The sequence below is a fragment of the Balaenoptera physalus genome (genome assembly GCF_965194825.1).
Source record: "Balaenoptera physalus genome assembly, chromosome: 21".
Lineage (NCBI taxonomy): Eukaryota > Metazoa > Chordata > Mammalia > Artiodactyla > Balaenopteridae > Balaenoptera > Balaenoptera physalus.
Window position 1 is genome coordinate 18,680,840 of NC_138902.1, and position 22,947 is coordinate 18,703,786.

Here is a 22,947-nt window from a genome sequence, read left to right on the forward strand (position 1 = left end):
CGGTCTAACTTCCGCGCCCGCCGCCAGGTCACCGCCGCCACCGGACTGTCACCGCGCGCTCGTACCGCTTAGGTCTTGTCCCCGGCTCCCCTTGGGACTGTAAACCCGGCTAAGGGCCCGTGGGAGCCCGCGCAGGAGCCGGCGGCATTTCGAAGGGCGGAGGCCGAGAGCGCCGGGAGCGCCCCTGTCCAGCGAGCGGTTTGACGGTCCCTGAGTGTTAGCCGCCGGCCCCGCCCGCTGGGCCTTCCCTCCGCGGGGCGCGCACCGCCGCCGGCGGGGCCTCAGCTCCGGGCCGTCGGGGCTGCAGTGTTCTCGCTCCTTCGCCCAGTCTGTGGACCTCAAACGCGGGCTTTTTAGACTTAAAACCCTCGCTTCCGCACTTACCCCCCTTTGTTTGGTGTGGTATTGGGTCCTGACTTTCGAAATTCCTGGGTCAGATATTTAAAAAACAATAGATTTTTTCCCCCCCGCTTTTTCTTTTGACAGGGGAAGAAGAAAATCTTTACTAGCTCATACCGTTTTTCAAAAGAAAAGCCACTTCAATACCAGTAGAGTAAGAAAGGCACAATCCCAGAATAAGGATGGCCCTTAGTTTGCGTATCACATTATAAAATAATTTAGTGTATCATAAATAGTATAATTTTGTTGCATGCAGATGAAAACTAGGCATTAGAACCACCCTGTTAGAAAGCATTGATTTAGCACTGGTTTGGGGAGCCAAATTTAGGTTATAAAAACCAACTTCAGTTACTAGATGTTTTGGGGAACGTCAGTCAACCTTTAGCAAAACTGTTTCCCATTAGAAAAATGGGTGTATGCAAGGACTGCAGGTATTATTGTAACTGAGAAGAACAAATGTGACTCCATATTGGAGTCTTCCTTTACGTTCACCTTTGTATTCTCTTTCTTTTGCTACACCTTAATAACTAAAAGAATGTTGCCTGTAGCCTGAAATATGCGGGAGAGCCCATCCTCAAGGCTCTGACCTTTAAAGGTGTAACCCTTTCCCATTCATATAGAGATAAAAAGTTGCAGAGCAGAGAGTAACGTTTGCCTTGTTGGAGGCTAATAGGAGCCTCCTGACCTGACCTAGTGGACGGCTGCAAGAACAAAGGATTCTGGCCCCAAGAAGTTTGCAGCAATCTGCCACACCCCTTCCCCTTTTAGTGTAAAGAAAGCCTTTGTCCACTATCTTCTCCATCCGCCGGCTTTCCGAATATAATTGCTCTTCCTTGCTTCAGTAACTCAGCTTTTGATTCATTGGCCTGCCATGCACCGGGCTTGGACTTGGTAACAGTATGTTAAAAGCATAGTTTACATTGCTTCCTAAAAAACCAGTGTGATGCTTCTCACTAGCCTACTGCCTTATGCAAGGCTGGTTTAGAGACCAGAGGAAAGTCATACTATAAATACCCGTACCCTTTTATGTTAGTAAAATCAAGTTAAAACTTGATTGGAAGTTTGGAAAATGTGGAAGAACTCCAAAGCTGGACGAGACTCACCACCTGGACTGCAGCACACTCCCTGAATTAAGTAGGGGAAATAGTGTATGTTTTCAGTATGATTTACTATAACACTCCATCCCTTGTCACCCCCAACAGGTGAGTCCCATAAATAATTTTTTTAAATTGAGGTGTAATTGACATATAACATTACATGAAATGTTATGAGTAAGATTTTGGAGATTTTAATGCAAAGCTGCTGTTCATTATTTTTGTGTATAGTGAGTTGACTAGTATTTTACTATTGTCTGTTTAAAAAAAGAAAACCTAACTTATATCTCCTTTCAACTTTATTGTGTTTAATTGGTACAGATTGTGTGTGTGTGTTTTAGAATACAGACTAATTCTGATTTTTTAAAAAAATTCTACTCTCTTAGCAACTTTCAAGTTTGGAACAGTATGATTAACTACAGTCACCATGCTGATTATATGTTATAATATATCCCCATGACATATGTATATATATAATCTCCCCATGACTTAGTTATTTTATAACTGAAAGTTTGTGCCTTTTGTCCCCCTTGGAGCATTTTGCCCCCATCCGACCCCTCCCCTCTGGCCACCACCAATCTGTTCTCTGTATGAGCTCTGTTATTTTGTTTTGAGATTCCATATGTAAGTGAGATCATAGGGTATTTGTCTTTCTCTGACTTATTTAACTTAGCGTAATGCTCTCAAGGTCCATCCATGTTGTTGCAAATGGCAGGGTTTCATTTTTTATGGCTGAGTAATACTCCATTGTACATATATACTACATTTTCTTTTTAAATTCATCCATCAATAGACACTTAGGTTGTTTCCATATCTTGGCTATTGTAAATAATACTGCAATGAATATGGGAGTGCATACATCTTTTTGAGTTAGTGTATTCATTTTCTTTGGATAAATACCCGGAAATGGAATTATGGATCACATGGTGGTTCTATTTTTAATTTTTGGAGGAGCTTCCATATTGTTCTCCACAGTGGCTGCACCAATTTACATTCCCACCAACAGTGCAAGAGGGTTCCCTTTTCTCCACATTTTCACCAACACTTGTGTGAGTGAGAGGGTATTTCATTGTGGCTTTGATTTGCATTTCCCTGATGATTAGTTATGTTGAGCATCTTTTCATGTACCTGTTGGCCATCTTGTGTGTCTTCTTTGGAAAAATGTCTATTCAGATATTCTGCCCATTTTTTAATCAGATTGTTTGTGGGTTTTATTTGCTATTGAGGTGTATGAGTTTTTTAAAAATATATTTTGGATTTTAACCCCCTATCAAACATGATTTGCAAGTATGTTTTCCCTTTTAGTAGGCTGCCTTTTCATTTTGTTGATGGTTTCCTTTGCTGTGCAGAAGCTTTTTAGTTTAGTGTAGTCTCACTTGTTAGTTTTTGCTCCTGTTGCCTTTCCTTTTGGTGTCAGATCTGAAAAATCATCGCCAAGACTGATGACAAGGAGCTTACCACCTACATTTTCTTCTCGGAGCTTTATGGTTTTAGGTCTTACATTCAAGTCTTTAATCCATTTTGGGTTGATTTTTGTGTGTGGTGTAAGATAGTCGTCCAGTTTTACTCTTTTGAATGTGGCTGTCCTGTTTTCCCAGCACTATTTATTGAAGAGATAGTCCTTTTTTCATTGTATGTTCTTCACTCTTTGTTGTAAATTGACCGTATAAGCATGGATTATTTCTGGGCTTTGTATTCTGTTCCAATGATCTGTGTGTTTGTTTTCATGCCAATAACATACTGGTTTTTTATTACTATAACTTCATAATATAGTTTGAAATCAGGGAGCATGATATCTCCAGCATTGTTCTTCTTTCTCAAGATTGTTTTGGCTATTTGGGGTCTTTGTGGTTCCATACAAATTTTAGGATTGTTCTATTTCTCTGAAAAATGCCATTGGAATTTTGATAGGGATTGCACTGAATTTGTAGATTGCTTTGGGTAGGATGGACACTTTAATAATATTAATTCTCCTAATACATAAGCACAGAATATCTTTCCATTTATTTGCATTTTCTTCAGTTTCTTTCATTAATGTCTTACAGTTTTAGTGTACAGATCTTTCACTTCCTTGGTTAAATTTATTCCTAGGTATTTTTTTCTTTTTGATGCAATTGTAGATGGGATTGTTTTCTTAATTTCTCTTTTTGATAGTTCATTATTAGTGTATAGAAATGCAATAGGTTTTTGTATATTGATTTTGTATTCTGCAACTTACTGAGTTCTTTTTTTATTTATTTATTTATTTATTTATTTATTTATTTATTTATTTCTGGCTGTGTTGGGTCTTCGTTTCTGTGCGAGGGCTTTCTCCAGTTGCGGGGAGTGGGGGCCACTCTTCATCGCGGTGCGCGGGCTTGTCACTATCGTGGCCTCTCTTGTTGCGGAGCACAGGCTCCAGACGCGCAGGCTCAGTAGTTGTGGCGCACGGGCTTAGTTGCTCCGCGGCATGTGGGATCTTCCCAGACCAGGGCTCGAACCCGTGTCCTCTGCATAGGCAGGCAGATTCTCAACCACTGCGCCACCAGGGAAGCCCCCTGAGTTCGTTTTTTAGTTGTAACAGTTTTTTGGTAAATAATCTTGACTTGCAACCAACCTTAGAAATGGCTCTTAACAAGTTTTCCTCCTAAAGAGTGAGGACTTCAAATGGAAATGCAGAATGTAGAAACATCCTCAAAGTGAGAAATATTTTTAAAAAAATAATTACAAGTAATACAAGAATGCAGGCTAGTTTATTTTCTAAAGCCTGTTAAGTGAGAAGTAAATGTTTTCTTTCACTCCTCCTTCCAAAAGCCTTTAGTTAATTCATCAAATAATTTGGAGCACCTGCTATGTGCCAGATACAGTTCTAGGTGCTAGAGATGCAGCAGTGAAAAAAAAAATAGGATCTATGCCCTCATGGAGCTTACTTGGTAGCAAGGAGACAGATAGTAAGCAAATAAACAAATTATATGATGTGATGTCAGGCAGTAGTAATGTTATTTTAAAAAATGATAAAGCTAGGTCAGTGAACAGAGGTGGAAAGGGCGATGCTCTTTTAGAATGGGTAATCAGAGAAGGATTCAGAGGAAATGATATCTAGGGAACCTCAGTGAAGTGAGGGAATAAGTCATATGAAAACGTATGAGTATCTGTAAAGGCAAATAAAGAGCAAATGCAGAGTCCCAGAGGTAAGATGCTTGGAGTGATCAAGGAGTAGCACGGGGAACGTGTGGGCCAGAGGGTGGTGAGAAAAGGGGAGAGAGGAAGGACATGAGACTGGGGAGCAGACTGGGGCCGAATTAGGCACAAGTGTAGTCAGCCTCGCCTTCACAGTAAAACAAACTGGAGGCTTTCAAAAGTCCTGACACCAGATTTCTACTTCAAAAACTTTGTCGAGACAATTTTTTTAGTGGAACGATATATCATGTTCAAGACTTGAATGTTTCACTATCATTAAGAAATCTGTTCTCCACTGCTTGATCTATAGATCCGGTGCCTTCTAAATCATAATCCCAATAAGATGGTTATAGAATTTGACAAGCTGATTGTGAAGTGTATATGGAAATGCAAAGGATCTAAAAGAAACAGGAAAAAATATGTATGTGTAGGGATGTGTGTGTGTGTGTGTGTGTGTATACAGACATATGCACAAACACACACATAGACCAACAGAGAAAGAATGGCCAAGCAAATGGCACCAAATGTTAACAGCGGTTGAATTTAGGTAGTTAGAAGGTAGTAGGATATATTTTTAAGGTATGGTTCACAAGATTTGCAGATGGATTGGATGTGGAATGTGAGAGAAAGCAAAGAGTCAATGATGACTCTGCCATTTGGGGTCTGAGCACCTAGCTAGGTGACCAGAGTGTGCTGGGAAGTGTGCAGATTCGGTGGGTGGTCAGTTTTGGACTTGCTAAGTTCAAAATGCCAAATTAGATATCCAAGTGAAAATGCTGAAAAGGCGGTTAGTATACAACTCTGGATTCAGGGGAGAAATAGCACTATGGATATACATTTGGAGCTCATTTAAAACCGTGAACCTGGTGAGATCACCTTAGAGCTGTAACGTTGACCTTTTTTTCCGGGCTGCTCCCTAAAATGACTCTGGAAAACTGTGTGCTCCATCACACATTATTAAACTGATACCGAGGAATGTTCATCGTAAATTTAAATAGTTAAAATTATGTAATTTATGGTATATTATAAACATGGGCATTTTAGAAGATTACATTTAGATTCTTGGAACCTAAGTATCATAGAGATTTGAAAACCAAAATCTTTAATTAACAAAAACCGAATAAACCCTAACAGTCAGAAATATTATATAGTTCCCCTTCTTCTTGAACAAAAATATATTCTATTTCCTCAACAGAATTTTATCCTAATGTAATATATTTTTAATCTTGAGAAGTGCTTTATTGATTATCCTATCATATCCCCTACCAGAAATATTGTTATAAATTGAAATAGTTTTTAAAAAAATATCCTGTCATCTTAAAGCTCTATGTATTAAGAAAAAAACGTTATGGAATGAGTTATCATTGCAATTATTATCAGTAGAAAATTGACTAAGACACTTCTGTTAGAACTTTTCAACATGTCTCATATGTCTCTTAAATTGTATTATAGTCAGTTATATATTGCCCTCCTTTTCAGTGGTTCCTGGACCATTTTTCCTCTCCACAGCCCTGTGAAACTGTTGAAAGCTTTGCTCAGCATCTCAACATCCTTTCAGCTACATATTTCTGCTCACCTTCTAGGCCTTTGGGATGCCACCTTCAAAATGTAGGTTCCTTGAGGGTATAAGTGGGCTCACCTCTCTGGCTTTCCCTTCCCTTCAGGATGTAAGCCTGACAAGTGTTCATATTTTGTCATCTTTTCATCATATTCTGTCAGCTTTAACAATTGTTCTTGGTAGTAGGGTGGGTCAGAAATAAGTTAGACTACTTTGGAGCCTTTCTTGATAATTTTTAACAATGGTAATATCAACCACCTTCAAGGGAGATAGCTGTCCTGCTACAAAACACCTAATTGTGAGGCACGGAACAGATGAACAAGGTGAATACCATTTCCTGACAAGATATTAAAATTTATTTTAAAGATATAGTATTTGCAGCAATGTGCAATGTCACCAAGTTTTAGAAAGAGAATAGTGGAACAGGACAGAGAACCAGAAACATTTCTACTCATAGAAGGAAAGCCAATATATGACAGAGGTGGCATTGCTGATTAGTGCAGACTGGATGAATTATGAATAAGTTGTGTTGGGACAATGGGTCATTCATGTGGAAAAAGATAAAATTGGATATTGTATTATACATATAAAAATTTATTTCATAGAAGAATAAAGACCTAAATGTGAAAACAAAATATTAAAAAGAAAATAGAGGAGGATATCATTATGATCTCAATGTAGAAAAAGATTTCTTAATTAGGATACAAATAGCACAGACCATAAAGGAAAAGATTAGTAATTATGACCTTTCACAAAAATGAAAGGCTTGTGGGCATTAAAAGTCATAATAAAGGGACTTCCCTGGTGGCGCAGTGGTTAAGAATCCGCCTGCCAATGCAGGGGACACAGGTTCGATCCCTGGTCCAGGAAGATCCCACATGCCGCGGAGCAACTAAGCCTGTGCACCACAACTACTGAGACTGAGCGACACAACTACTGAGCCCATGCCCACAACTACTGAAGCCTGCGCACCTATAGCCCGTGCTCTGCAACAAGAGAAGCCACTACAATGAGAAGCCTGCGCACCACAACGAAGAGTAGCGCCCGCTCACCACAACTAGAGAAACCCCGCACGCAGCAACAAAGACCCAACACAGCCAAAAATAAAAATTAATTACTTAATTTATTTTTAAAAAGTCATAATAAAATGAAAAGAAAAAACAGACTATAAGCAATTTGAAATGTATATTATTGAAGAAGAATTAGAATCCTGAACACATGATGAATTTCTACTAATCAATAAAAAAGAGAAACATCAACAGAAAGTGGACAAAATATGTGAATAGGTACATCACAGGAAAAGAAACACAGATGGTCAATTAACACAGGAAACGATGTGCTCATTCTAATTTATAATTGTGAAACGTGAATTACAAATATAACTAGATACCATTTTACATCAGCAGAATGTCCAAAGTACCCCATCAATCATAAAATCACAGATGGAGAGGATAAACCAAAATTCTTATTCTGATATGATATATGCAATCTACACAACTCCACTTATGAAGTATCCTCACCAAAAACCAATCTGATTTTGAATCTGATTAAGTTTCATGATTTAAATATCATTTTGCGTGAAATAGGAAGGATGTAAGAATATGTTGGATGACATCATAGCCATGTGTTGGGAAAGGTCATCAGAAAGACGTGACCCCAGGTTTGGCCTTCAAGCTGGACCCGGGCATTCAGCGGCTGCTCACTCCCTCCCCTGTCCTTGAAATGTGCCCTCCGCTTGCCTTCCCCAATCTCGAAGCTGCCCAGGGACACAGCCTGGAGACAGTCATGCAATGTTGAGACCACATGGACTGTGTACATGACCAAGCCCAGGTAATCTTCTGCGTAAACTTGTAAGATTTGGTGGGTGGGTACGGAAATCTGCTTGTCTTACAGCCTCCGATGTAAGTTCCTTTGCTTACTGAACCTGCTGCCCACCAGTCTGGAGCGGTCTGCCTCTTTGGTTTCTCCCTTGCCTGCTTATGGTGGCGGTGGTGCTGGGGTGGGGTGGTGATTTCACGTTTCACCCAGGAAGCTCCCTGGGAGGCTGCGAACCAACAGCGGAAGAGTGAGCCAGGAGACCAAAGAAATGGGCTGTAGGAAAGAGGGATCCACAGGGGAGATCCCAGGTGGGCCCTCCACCTCTCCGTGGGCGGGCGTGGCCGATGTGTGGGATGCCTGTGGGCCAATGCAGGAGTACGGGGGCGCCCTGAGAACGCCGGCTGCTGCCATGCGCTGTTTAAGGAACTGTGCAGAGTGCCCTGTGACAAAGAAGGGAAACTTGTGGCTGCCACAGGGGGCTGGCCTCTACTGGGGGCAGTTCGGGCTGGACATCGATGCCCAACTAGAGGCTGAAATGAAAGTTAAAACGTTAGAGGAAGAGCTGAGGTACGGAAGGATGTGCAGTATCCACGGCTCTGCTAGCTCTGGGCCGACACACAGGCTGGGAGAGCAGGTTGGTAAGTTTAGAGACCTGAGCTTGTGACAAACCTGGTTAGGATACTAAAAGGTGGAGTTTCTAGGAAGAAGAAGAAAACAAAGGGGAGGATGTTGCAGTGATTGATGAGAAAAGAACAAAAAGCCTCTTGCCATCTGACTCCTAATACAAAGGGAAACTTTAAATAACAATTACCCCAAAGCCTAGGAGAAAACTTACATTTTTTTCTCTGTCCCTTGTGGTTGTAAACCTTACCATGTTTTTAAAATGTAAACACCCCAGGAGTTAAACAAAACATTGCCCATAGATACTAAAAAAAAAGGGGATGGGTGAGTGGGTGGAGGGCTTTTTCATAAAAGTTCTCTTGCCAAAATCAATTTGTAAAAGAACTAAGGTTTTGTTTTCCTTTTTTTTTTTTTTTTTTTTTTACAAAGCTAGTAGAAACAATAAGGATGAAAAAAAATCAGTGTATATAAATAGTAGAATGTGTGTTTCTGGTAAAAGAAGGGTGAGATGCACTTCTGGTAAAGAAAATAAAATGTGTTTTGTTTTTCGATAAAAAAAGTTGCACAACGTAAAAGCTGAGAATTATGTTTTATTGGAGGGCATTAGTGAGGAACTGTTGCGAAGAGGTAAGGGAGGAGCCTAAATATAGGAGTTTTTGCAACAAACAAACAAACCAAAACAAACACAAAAACTGTGTAGTCAAACCTCAAAAGATTACTGCTAATCACAAAAACAGACATCTCAAGTTAATGATTTTAGTGCTTTTCTATGTATGGGAAGATGCAAGCGTCTGGGTTCACTGAAATTTTTCCACTGATACGCACTTAAGTATCTAGGGCCAGTATCCTGTTTTCCTCCATCCTGAGTTCCCCTCAGGGTACACCATCAGGGGAGACTGTGGTAGCTGATGGACTGATGGTGGGGAACATTTGTTGTTTACTGGAATGTCAGGCATCTTTTTGTCCACAGATATAAAGGACATGTTTTACATTAAAAAGATAATAATTTTGTCCTAAAATAAAATTATTATTTCAAAATTTAAAAAAAGACGAAACCTAATGAGATATAAAAAGTTACAAAATGTTTATGGAAATCACAAAAGATTTGTAAAATCACAAGTTTTGTAAAAATCAAAAGATTTGTGAAGGAAAAACCTTTAAAAAATTTATTTGTGGTCAAGCTAAGATTAAACTAAATTATTTAAATTTAAGAAAAAATGTCAAAAGTGCATGGTACAAAATTAAAATTTGGTTTTCTCCCTGTTAAAAGAATAAAATTTTCTTAGATTATTACTCTGCTTTTTAAAAAATTGTGAACAAAGGTTTTTCTTTACCTTTAATATAGTCTGCCTAGAATACAAAGATTTTGTGTTTAAAAAGTTTTTATCAGCTCTTTAACCATGGCTATTTTAAAGTCTTTTATCATTTACAGACAGTTATTGTTTTACTGTGATGCTTTTACAAAGGTGTTTCTACAAAACAAAGGTACTTCACCTTCAAAGAGATTTATAAAAAAAAAAAAGCTCCAACAAGTACACATTTCTGATAACTAAGATCAACTTGCCTTCACGTGGGAAAGACAATAATAAACCTTTCAAGTGCTTCCCCCAGGTTACCTACACAGGTTACCCATATGTCTTGGGATGGTTACCCAAGACCTGCCCCTGATCTCCTTCCTCACATTAGTAAAACAGGCCAGTTACATTAATGATATAATATTAACACGTGAAGACTTACCTCTGTTGCAGGACACTTTGTAGGCTTTGCTGAAACATATGGGGAAAAAAAAAAAAGATGGACAGTGAACCTGGGGAAAATTAAAGCTCCAGACACCATATAAGGTTCTGAAAGTCATTTGGTCAGATAAGATGCAAGTTATCCCCAACACGGTTTTTGGTAAAATACAAGACTATACAACTCCTAAAAATGTAAAAGAATATAAGCCTTTGTAGGGGGTTGGGGGTTTTAGAGAACTTTTATTCCCCGCCTGTCACAATGCCTCCAACCTTTATGCCACCTGGTAAAAAAAAAGGACATGTGTGCAACTGGGGGTCAGAGCAGTAAGCCACCTTTAAAAAATAAAAAATACTAGTAAAACAGATTAAAGCTCTGGACATCTCCCAAGCAGGACTACATTTGAGTTAGATGTGTCTGTGAATCCACAAGGTCTGGGTCAGATACTATGACAGAGATGACAAAAGAAGAAAATGCCCCTAAGATTTTGGTCCCAACTCTGAAATGGGACAGAACCCCAACCTAGAATCCTATAACCAGTAAAAATATGGAATGAAGGAGAAATCAAGACATGCTGAGATGAAAAACTAAGAGAATTTGTCGCTGGTAAATGTATCCTAAAAGAATGGGTAAAGAAAGTTCTCTAAACAAAAATGATCAACATTGGAATATCAGGAGGGAAGAAAGAACGTGGTAAGAAAAATTATGGATAAATACAGTAGGTTTTGCTTCTCTTCTTGAATGTTCTAAATTATGTTTGACAGTTAAAGCAAAAGTTATAACATTGTTTAATGTGGTTCTAAATGTATGTAGAGGAAGTACTTAAGACAATTATGTTATAAATGGTGAAGGGTAAAGAAATGTAAAGGGAAATAAAGCAAACCTAAATGTGTATGCACCAAACAAAAGAGCTGCTCAATATATACAGCAAAAACTGATAGAACTGAAAGAAGAAATAGACAAATGCACAATTTTAGCTGAACACTTCAATAATTGATAGAACAACTAGACAGAAAAGCAGCAAGCATATAGAAGACCTCAACAACACCATGAACCAATGGGATCTAATCAACATTTATAAATTACTCCATTCAACAATAGAATGCATTCTTTTCAAGTGTACATGGAACATATACCAAGATAGACCATATCCTGAGCCATAAAACAAACCTCAACAAATTTAAAAAGAATTGAAATCATACAGAGTATGTTATCTGCCTACAATGGAATCAGACTAGAAATTAATAACTGGAAGAATAACAGGAAATTTTCCAAACACGTGGAAAGTAAATAATATATTTATAAATAATCAATGTAGTCCCAAGGGAAATCAACACATACATTGAACTGAATGAAAATTAAAAATACAACATCTCAAAATTTGTGGGACACAGCTAATGCAGTGCTGAGAGAAAAATTTATGGCATTAAATGCAAATACATCAGGAAAGAGGAAAAGTACCAATAATCTAAGCTTCTGACTCAAGAACCAAGAGAAAGAAGAGCAAAATCAACCGCAAGCAAGCAGAAGGGAGGAATAATAAAGATAGGGACAGAAATCATTGAAATTGAAAACAGGAAAATAGAGAAAATCAGTGAAACAAAGAGCTGGTGCTTTGAAAAGATTAATTGACAAACTTGTAGAGACTGACAAATTTAAAAAGAGAAAAGACATAAATTTCCAATATCAGGAATGGAACAGGGGATATCACTAAAGATATCAAATGGATAATAAGGGAATACTATGAACAAATTTACACACATACATCTGACAATTGTGATGAAATGAAACAATCCCTTGAAAAACACAAACTACTACGATTTCCTGAATATGAAACAGTAAAAAGTGAGCCATGCAAATGCCTGGGGAACGACCATTCTAAGCATATGAACAAGCAAATCCAAAGGGGCTGAGTTTGGGCATGCTTGGTGTGTCTGAGGAACAGCAAGGGGGCAGTGTGAGTGGAAAGCAATGAGTGAGCTGGAGAATACTGGGAAAGAAAATTGGAGAAGTAGCCAAAAGCCAGATCGTATAAGACCTTATAGTTCATGACTTTATTTTACATGGCTATTTTTGAGTGGAATATGGACATGATATGATTTGTGATTTTTTAAAAAAAAATTTTTTTTTGAAATTCACGGTCTTTTATTTATTTATTTATTTATTTATGACTGTGTTGGGTCTTCGTTTCTGTGCGAGGGCTTTCTCTAGTTGTGGCAAGTGGGGACCACTCTTCATCGCGGTGCGCGGGCCTCTCACCATCACGGCCTCTCTTGTTGCGGAGCACAGGCTCCAGACGTGCAGGCTCAGTAACTGTGGCTCACGGGCCCAGTTGCTCCGTGGCATGTGGATCTTCCCAGACCAGGGCTCGAACCCGCGTCCCCTGCATTGGCAGGCAGATTCTCAACCACTGCGCCACCAGGGAAGCCCTGATTTGTGATTTGAAAGGATCACTCTGGCTGTCATGTGGAGGCAAGTGTGAAAGCAGGGAGCTGTTGGGAAGGTATTACGGTAGTCAAGATGACATGATGTTGACCATCTTTTCATATGCTGATCTGCCATCTATATATTTTCCTTGGTGATGTGTCCAGGTCTTTTGCCCATTTTTTAATTGGGTTGTTTGCTTTCTTATTGTTGAGTGTTAAGAGTTCTTTGTATATTTTGGATAACCGGACTCTATCATATATAACTTTTGCAAATATTTTCTCCTAGTCTGGACTTGTCTCATTCTCTTGACCTTTATTATCTTTTAATGTCCATGGGGCTGGTAGTGATAGCCCCTCTTTTATTTCTGATATTAGTAATTTGTGTCTTCTCGCTTTTTTACTGGTTAGCCTAGGTAAAGGTTTGTCAATTTTATTGATCTTTTCAAAGAACCAGCTTTTGGTTTCATTGATTTTCTGCTAATTCCATGCTTTCAATTTCATTGATTTCTGCTCTAATTTTTATTATTTCTTCTCTTCTGCTTACTTTGAATTTAATTTGCTCCTCTTTCTTTAGTTTCCTACAGTGGAAGCTTAGCATATTGATTTTAGATGTTTTCTTTTCTAACATTCAATGATATAATTCAGTGTTACAATTTTCCCTCTAAGCTCTGCTTCCACTGCATCCCACAAATTTTGATAGGTTATATTTTCATTTTCATTTGGTTCGAAATAGTTTGATTTCTCTGGAGAATTTTTCTTTGACCCATGTGTTATTTAGAAGTGTGTCGTTTAATCTTCAAATATCTGGGGATGTTCCAAAATATTGCCAAGTATTTTAGAATATTTCTGTTACTGATTTAATTGGTTTAATTCTATTGTGGTCTAAGACCATATTTTGTATGATGTCTATTCTTTGAATTATGTTAAGGTGTGTTTTGTGGCCCTGTATACCTGTCTTTTGATGTACATATGTATGCATGTTTTCTAGGCATGTACCTTGGAGTAAAATTGTGGATCACAAAGCAAGTACATATTTGACTCTAGTAAATACTGATAGACAAGTTTTCCAAAGTGGCTGTAACAATTACACCCCCACTAAGAGTGCACAAGAGTTCCATGTGTTCCACATCTTTGCCTTTGCTCTGTATTATCAGTTTTAAAATCTATAGCCATTTTGGTGGGTGTGTAGTAGTATATCATTGTTGTGTTAAGTTGCATTTCCCTGATGGTTAACGAAGTTAAGCATCTTTTCACGTACTCATTGGCTATTTGGATTCCTCTTTGGTGAAGTGCTGTGTGTCTTTGGTTCCTTCCCTCCCCCTTTCTATTGGATTGTGTTTTCCTTATTGCACTGTAGATGTTCTTGCTTTATTCTGAATATGAATTCTTTGTTTGATAAATCGATTGCAGATTTCTTCACCTACTCCCTGGATTGTTTCCAATTCTTTTAATAGTGTCTTTTGATGAACAGTATTTCTTACCTTTTTTTAAAAAATTTTATTTATTTATTTATGGCTGTGCTGGGTCTTCGTTTCTGTGCGAGGGCTTTCTCTAGTTGCGGCGAGCGGGGGCCACTCTTCATCGCGGTGCGCGGGCCTCTCACTATCGTGGCCTCTCTTGTTGCGGAGCACAGGCTCCAGACGCGCAGGCTCAGTAGTTGTGGCTCACGGGCCTAGTTGCTCCGCGGCATGTGGCATCTTCCCAGACCAGGGCTCGAACCCGTGTCCCCTGCATTGGCAGGCAGATTCTCAACCACTGCGCCACCAGGGAAGCCCCAGTATTTCTTACTTTTAATGACATCCAGTTTATCAGTCTTTCCCTTTGTGTTTGGTGTTTTCTAGAAGTTGATATCATTATTAGCAACCTGCTTTTGCAGAGAAGTTAATTGAGGTGCTTGGCACTGGAGCTCTCAGGACCTGGAGGAGAGTGGGGCAGGCCTGTGGCAGCAATCACTGACAGGTTCCTGCAAGTGTGCCCAGCATGTGCATGACTCTGAGGGTCAATCCCTCCTCAAATTTTGATCCCTAGATGCCTCACCTCAGTCCCGGCCCTCCCAAGGTCTTGAAAGACCTCCCTAGGTTTATCACTTCCTGTCTACACTAGGCCAAAATAATTTTAATTGGGTTCTCTGAATTTGGAATTCAGTAGCTAAAAGTCAGTTTTCCTTCTCCAGTGAAATAGAGCTAAATGATCATCCTGCTCAGCCCACCAAACACTGGCAGCTGATTAAAGGTACCCAGGCCTCTGCTTTGCTTAAAAGGTTCTCAATTTTCCTGAATAGGTGACTTTGAAGGGGCTCCACTCTTAGAGTTTGAGAAGCAGAAGAAAGAGGGTCTCAGGAGCCTCTCAGGAACTTGAGAGGGTTGTGCGCCCCGGGCTGGCAAGTGAGGGGCGGGCGGGTGTTTCCCCAGAACCGAGGTGCCGCAGGCTTTTAAACGGGGCATCCATGAAAACCCGGATCCAGGATCGCTGGGCCTGGACGCGCCGAGGGTTATCCCCTTTCCCAAATCTCCTCTCCGAGTCTTCGCCTGAGCTCCGGCCGGGCGCAAACTGAAAGTGAAAAACCGCGGGGCTGCAGCCGGCCGTGGGAGCCTACTTCTCCGTGACGAGGTGAGTGTGAACCTCTGGGTCTCTCCTGGCTTGAGCAGTGGCTTGGTGGGAGCAGAGTCTCGGTGCCGAGAAACGAAAAGAGACTTGGCTGACGCGCGCGGGAGCTGGGACGCTGCCCACCGGACTCACAGCCGTAGGAAACCTCTTTGTGCCCAGACGGGAGTGTGTGTCGGAGGAAGGCGGAGTAGTGTGCTGAGAAGGAATCCAAGTCTGCTTTGGGAAACCTTGGGCAGTGCTTTCCAGGGACACTGCCTGAGATGCAAACCCATCTGGCTGCTGAAAAGCACAGGTGGGAGGCAGGTGATGAGCAGGGGCCTCGGCGGGAGCCCCGGGAAGCGCGCGGGTTCCCGTCGCCTCCACCCCCACCCGCCTCCCAAGGAAGGTTTTCGCGTACCTCCCCGTCTGCCACGATCTTCCCAGCCCCACCAATTCCAGAACCTAACTCCGCCTCTGTGCTTTGTGAACGGCTTCCTTCTTCCCCGCGTCTTGACTGAGAATCACTTGTTGCTAAATTTGTGTGCTGAAGTAGGAGCGATTCTGGCTGTCGAGCTGTAGAGAGCATTGCCTGTTTAACGAAGAAGATGCTCCGCGAGAGTCCCCGGCACTGCAGGCTTTGCTTATCATATGCAAGCCATTTCTTAAGTATTTTTGCACCTGATTAGCGCCCTCAGGACTCAGCTAGTGTAATGGATAAAAAGAACATTGGTGTGATTTAAAGACATTTTGGGGGGCTCTTTTAACGCTTCTTTAATATACAGCAAATGCCACGCAAAATGACTGTTTTGCTCCAGCAGGCCCCAACTGTCACAGCGCCCTGCGATAGTCGGGGAGAGTAGTATGCATGTCGTGACTTGGATTGTTCATTTCATTTGAGGGCTGCTTGTAATTTTGAATCTGGCAAGTTGGTCTTCAGGACCTCAATCTCCTTATACATCCTTCCTTCTCTGAAGATGAGACACCCTAGAAGCTCATGACCACTGGTGGGCTCGTTAGTGATGTCACTCTACAACTAGGGCATTGTTTCTCCTGCCTGTTCCACGTGGTCTCCCAACGGGGACTCTTAAGTGGGTCCTGGCTATTATCTGCATTGAATAAGCAGCCCAGGTATTTGCACAATAAAGGGGCAGAGCCAGCAATCTAGCCTCAGTGTTAGAACTTTCTTCCTCTACTGCCTGTAAGCCAGAGGCAATGTCCTAGCATCCGAGGATCATTTACGTCTGCCCCATTTTTGAAATTGCTGTCCTGACTCTTCATTTGCTGCCTTCCTGCTAGATGGCAGTGTGTAGCAGTGAATTTAAATATACAGTCTCAGCTGTTACTGTTCTATGGCTCAGCTTAAATTCTTCTTATCTTAAAACAGCATTTTTGAAAAAAATTCAAACTAGGGTTAAAGTTAGGAAATAAAATGAACGTACTGTTTGGACAAACAATGATGTGATTCATATATGTGTAATTATTGCTCAGTTTGCAGACGTTTCCAACCCATATTTAAATGCTCTCTAAATTTGGAATGTAAAGAGTTGATTTCAGTAAGAAATCTAGTACCTAATTCAATTACCAGCATTCTACAATAAACATTTGTAATAGGGTTCTTGACCATGAGTTTTTAAAAATTAAAAAAAATAAGTTTATCTTTATTTACAGTATTTTTCAGATATTTATTTACTTGAGAATAAAATTTGAGTTTTCAGAAGTTAATGTTGAATTACTCAAAAGGAGAATAAAGATCAAGTAATCCTAAAACTTGTCACATAGAAATATTTCTTGTTTTATATATTTCCAGAAATCTTTAGTTTGTGATGACTCGGATTGTCTTGATTACTATCTCTTTACTTGATTAATTTTTCTTCTTTGTGGTGCTCTTGGGCACTATTCATGGGATCAGAGAGCTTAATTTTGGGATGCAACCTCAGAAGATCATCTGGTCCAGCCCTTCGTCTTTAGGCATCTGAAACATTAGCCAGATTTTGTCATTGTTAATCGGTTCCTCACTCATGATTACATGAATGATCAAAGCGGTTGAGGGACTTTAATTCACAACTTTTTTCCAGGAAGGAAAATTGTTACTGAGTAACCAGTAAGCCCTTGTTGGAGAAAGAACAGTTAAAAAGAACACCTTCCAAGGAAAAAGAGGAGAAAGAAAGTCCTATTCTCGAGGCGCTGGTTCAGCTCTTAGTGTGATACAGAGTTTTCCCAGTCTTGGACCCCCTCCTCCATTTAAAAAACCTATTTTTTTGGAATGCTTTTATTTGGGTCTTTATATCAGTCTTTTTATTTAGTTGTCTGTCTGGGTTTGTTTTTATCTAGTTTCTACATTAAGTAGACCCACTAAGTGAGATTGTATAAATACTGTATAATTTGAGTGCTTCAGTATGTGTCTGGAATTTAAGAATTTAAGAATGGCATCACCTTCAGTTCTGCAATAGAAAAGTAAAGGTGCTGGTGCTACAACTTCCTTCCCCCCGTTAATCACCCCCGTTAATCACCAGTCTTGATTCACGAGGCTGTCAGTATCCCTTTCTCTCTCATTATTCTCTATTTGTTTCTCCTGCAATGTGTGCTTGGTCCAAGAGGATCACCTTCCCAGACAGAAATCTGCAAGCCAGAGCACTCTTTACTTAAAAATAAATACTCAGCAAAATATGAAGTCTATTAAAAAAGGGTGAGGAACAGATTAACACAGATAAATGTTAATAAAGAAAACTGGATGAAAGCGTAAACTGTGGAACCATCACACCATGCTCATCAGGCCAAGGGACAGTCTTCTGATAATTAACAACACAGGTCAACTTTTTTTTTTGTTTACATTAGTCAACTTTTTAATGTTCAACAGTTGTTTTATATGTACCCAATAAAGCAGCTTTAAAGAGTTTCCTAAAACCCCCCAGCATTCTCCCCACTGCTGTGACAGAAACAAGCACAAGGTATGGATCTAGATCTCCTGACTTGGTACTGGGGAGGAGTAACCCTTCCCAAAGCAGGTAGCCTTGAACGTCCAGGAGAATGGCTATGGTAGTGAAAGAGGTATGGGTGTTGTAGGTAGGGGCCAGAGCACAGAACAGGGAGCTCTATCCCAGGAACAGCCAGAACAAAGGGTATGTGTGGTAGAAGCTAGAGAAGTAGGGCGGGGTCCAGGGAGTCTTGTTTTCTAAACTGATGAATTTGGTCTTTATCTTGAATTCTTTGGGAAGCCATTGATGGATTTTAATCAGAGGAGAGATATCCAATCTACATTCCAATAACATTTCTACAGCTGAATGGAGGATGCTAGCGGGTCAGACTGGTAGAAATCCCAGTTATCAAGCTTTTGAAGTCACCAAGTAGGAATGGATGAGGAGTGTAGGTGAGGACAAGTAGAGTTGAAGAGAGTTAGTTAAAAATTGCCTGGAGAGTTGTCCGGAGGGCCTTAGGCCTTCCCATCTGCCTGCCTTGTCATCAGTTTTTCCCAGGACAGCACCCCACTTAAAGGGACGCTCTGAGGGTTTACCCATTATAAAATGAAAACAGGTTGGGAGAGTCAACTTATTTGAAAATGGCACTTTGGTGTGAATAATTTAAGTTTGGTAATTAGATACATTCCTTTGAAAGGCTCTCCCTGGTATACCCTTAAACTCAGTTAAGACAGTCGCTCATTAACCCAAATGACTCACCAATCACTAGAGGAGAGATGATCCAAGGAGGCTTCCCAGAGCTCCCCGGTGTGTGGCACCTAGGGTTGGCTTCTCATTTTACACTCAGAGGCACAGCGCAGAAATCTTCTTAGTCCCATTTCTGAGACCCTTCACCTGCACCTTGGGCCGGCCCTGTGTGGCTGACATTTGAAGCTGGCATCCTCAGGCTGCTAGTTCACTTTCAGATGTTCAGTCTATCTTCTGTCCATTTTAATTCAAATTAAAGCGGACAGCGCTGAAATTATTTTGGAGTGAAAGTGTTGCTGGTTTTGATGGAATAGCACTTGCAGGAGTGTGAGGTGGTCACGCTCAGCTCCAGACCCCTCTCTGGGCAGCAGATGGCCGGCCCCAGGCCGTGCACACAGCCGTATGATGCATTTCAGAGCTCAGTGCTTGGGTCAAGAGGGTCGGTTAGTAAGTCCATTTCAGATGTTATCTACATGGTTGTCTGAACAAACACACACTACTCCAGCCTGGGAAGGAGTGTTCTGGGGCACTCTCTTGGAGGACTCTGAGATTCACCCTGGGGGCAACGATGAAACAGAAGGGAGCTTTCTTCTTGGGGACCCATTGGAGTCCCATTGTATTGGAGCTTGTTGGCCTTCACGGTGCTCTCTGCAAGCCCATCTGTCCCACCAGCCGGGGAACTGCTTCCTTGATGACAAACTCCCAGGTAATTAATGTCATACGTATATTAGATTGATGTGCCCCAAGGCCTGGTTGATTGCTGCCTGCTCTAAATCATAATACCATCTACACTAGCTGATTCTATTCTTTAGTGGTGGGTATTTACCCACAGCTCAGTCCTTGAGACCATACTATGTACTTCTGGTTTGGGGAATATAACCTAAATTGAGATTCTTTGGATGGAAGGAAATTTGTAACCTTAAATTCTTCTGTCATAATTTGTACAGCCATGTAAAGACTTAAAAAGGCCCGAGGACAGGTCTGAGCCATGTACTAGCTGTAAAAATATCCCAAACTGTGTCCTCACACACTCTCTCCATCTTTTGGTTTCCTTTATTCCTGACTCTTTTGTACTCTTCACAAGCTGTCACTATTTTCCCCTTCTCTTTCTTTTCCACTGATCTTGGAGTCAGGTGACCTGATTTCTAGACCCATGTCATCTTTAAAAACTATGATCTTGGGTAAATCACTTCAACTTACCAAGGATCGGTTTCCTTATTTGTGGGAACCGAGAATAATAATAATGGCTGTACCTACATTACAAAGTGGTTAATGGATAAGATTAAGTGGAGTGATATATTGAAAAATCTTTTGAAAATGATTTAGCTTTATATCCATTTAAAGTGGTAATATTATTTCATTACCTAATCTGGGTTACATTAATTGTAGTTATAATAAATTGCTTTTGCATATAAAATGAAAAATAGATAATCTTTCTGTTATAAAAGGGAAAGAAATAATGAGAGTTAACATTTATTCTTTACTGTGAAGAAACTGGGGCTTAGAAAGATTTAGCAACTTGTCCAAATGTATATTACATATAAATGACAGCTAGGATTGGTGCCCAAATGTGCTAGCTCCCCATTTTATGTGATTAATAGCTACTAGCATCTACTGAGTAGAAGGAAAGGCGCTTTTCGAGTTCTTTTGGACTTTGATGCTTTTTTCCCTGGTACATCATCTGACAGAGAGCTATTGTACACAGGTTTTTTTCTGTGATTTAGCCAGACAAGCTGTGAGTGTTAGTATTATCTGGTGGGAATTTTATAGCCTTTGTGTTAACAAAATATAAAAAGAATGTGTGAACTTCAGAGTCTGACTAGTTTCTGGTTGTATTACTCATCAAAGTTATAGTTTTGGGCAAGTTACTTTACTTCCTTCAAATTCAGTTTTCTTACCCTTAAAAACGAGGCTAAAAATTGCTACTTCATGAGTTGTTGGGAGGACTGAATGAGCTCATGCATGCTGAGTACTTAAGAAAGGACGTAATAGGTCACTCAGCAAATATTCGTGATCTCTTTTTCTTTGGCAAAGTATCTCCTCCTTGTGAAGTACCAGTTGATCTGTCAGTATCATACTTTATATGAATTCAACTTCATTTTCCACTTAAAGCTATGATAAAAATTATAATAATATTTAAACATGAGGATAGCAAACATTTCTTGGATATTTATTATGTGTCAGGCTCTGAAATAAGTGTTTTGTCAGTTTTATCTCATAGAATTCTCACAGTAACTCTCTGATTAGGCACCTTATTATCTACGTTTTGGGAATTGAATCAAGGAGAGGCTGGGGAGTTGAGATTTGAATCCTGGCAGGCTGACTCTAGAGCCCGTTCTCTTAGACGCTGTGGATTGCGGGACTTCCTGGATGAAAGCAGAAAAATGCGCTTTTGGCTGTTTCTGAGACCAAGAGTTATTTTGTTTCTGAGGAGAAGAAATAGACTAGACCTAAAAGTTAATTAAGGTAGATGCATGAGAGGGGAGCATACCTTTAAGACCAAGACATTTAACCAGAATTCTACATCATTTTTGTATTTCTCATTGTATCTTCAATTCTGTATCTGAGAGGTGTACAGTCAGATCTTAGGACCAGCCCTTGGAGCACTCCCTTCCTCTGGAATGTTGACCCTTGCTTTCCTCTGAGCTCCACAGGGTCATTTGCTCAAGACATTCGACTTCAGAGAACCCCGGGAATAAGAGGCATTCTATGGGACTATTTAGCGCATTTAAAAAACTTTTGGAAAAGATCATCCATTTCAGATGGATGGAAATCTTATTTCAAGATGTCCAGAGAACCATACTGCCCATATAACCCACTGCTTTAGTGCACTTGCCATAAAGGACTAAACAAATAAATCAGTAATCTGAATTCCTTATGTTGTAGCTGAAGTTGTTTTCCTTGGGGGGAACTGGGGTCAGTTGATCATTTCTATTTCTAATCAATGCCTGAAACTTTACTTTGTTTTCTCCCTAATTTTTACAGGAGTGGGTGGACAGTCCTGGTTATTTCTGCTCCACTTCTCTGCTGTTTTGAAACTTAGATAGAAGGAAATGACTACATGTCAATGACTTTTGGAATTCAAGTCTGATGGCAGGGAAAATTAAGTGGAAGCATCATTTTAGTCTCGGGACCTGATTGTCGATCTCTCACTCTCCTGTAATGGACTTTCTGACCTTGGGCAAGTCACTTCATCTCTCTGGTCCTGGTTTCCTCATCTGTGAGTGAGGTATTAGGTCTAAATGATCTCAAAGGCTCCTTTTAGTTTTAAAGCTTTGGGTTTCTACACGGTAACCCTACAAGACTACATTTATGAAATCTTCTGCACTATGGCTAAAATATTGTTCATTTGTTACAGATTTTTTTTTGATGCCTTCTGGTTTAAAGAACCTCCAGCTGCTCTGATGATCGCTTAAGAAGACTGCATGCTGTCCCCTTTCAATGCCAAGCCAGGCCCACTCAGAAGCTCAGTTCTCAGTCCTTCATGGAGACCAGGTCCCAGCAGGAATGGCAGTGGAGGAAATTGGCACCCAGATGGTTCCTCCACGTGAAGTTGTCTTGGGCTGCGGGCCGACTCGAGAACACCTGGTAACCAGGCTAGCCCTCTGCCAGTCACCCAGGGCAGGGCAGCATGGTGCGGATTCAGAGGAGGAAGCTTCTGGCATCTTGCCTGTGCGTCACGGCTACTGTCTTTCTGCTCGTCACACTCCAGGTACCAAGAATTTGGGTTATGCAGTGTTGATTCCTGGGCCTTTGCCACCCACCCCGTTCTCTCCAAGTACTTTACTTTTTGCATCATCTCTCAGGATCAGGATTTTCTATGTAAAGCAAGGAAAATACTTTCTTTTTTAACAGACGAAACTGAGGTTTAGTGAGCGGATGTGTCAGGT

At 40.5% G+C, this 22,947-nt stretch overlaps 1 protein-coding gene across 20 annotated transcripts in view; it reads left to right on the forward strand.

Moving 5' to 3' along the window:
• Nucleotide 1: 1 nt before the first annotated feature.
• Nucleotides 2-22,947, forward strand: part of FUT10 (fucosyltransferase 10) — a 259,413-nt gene continuing 236,467 nt past the window's right edge. For 17 of the 20 annotated variants that reach the window (XR_014258323.1, XR_014258324.1, XR_014258325.1 and 14 more), the window contains exon 1: nt 22,545-22,769. Coding sequence is in view for 17 of the 20 variants with exons in the window: in XM_082444662.1 (XP_082300788.1) it covers nt 22,689-22,769 (81 nt within the window). In the remaining 3 variants the exon portion in view is untranslated. The other 3 variants (XM_082444652.1, XM_082444651.1, XM_082444650.1) reach the window with 3 other exon arrangements.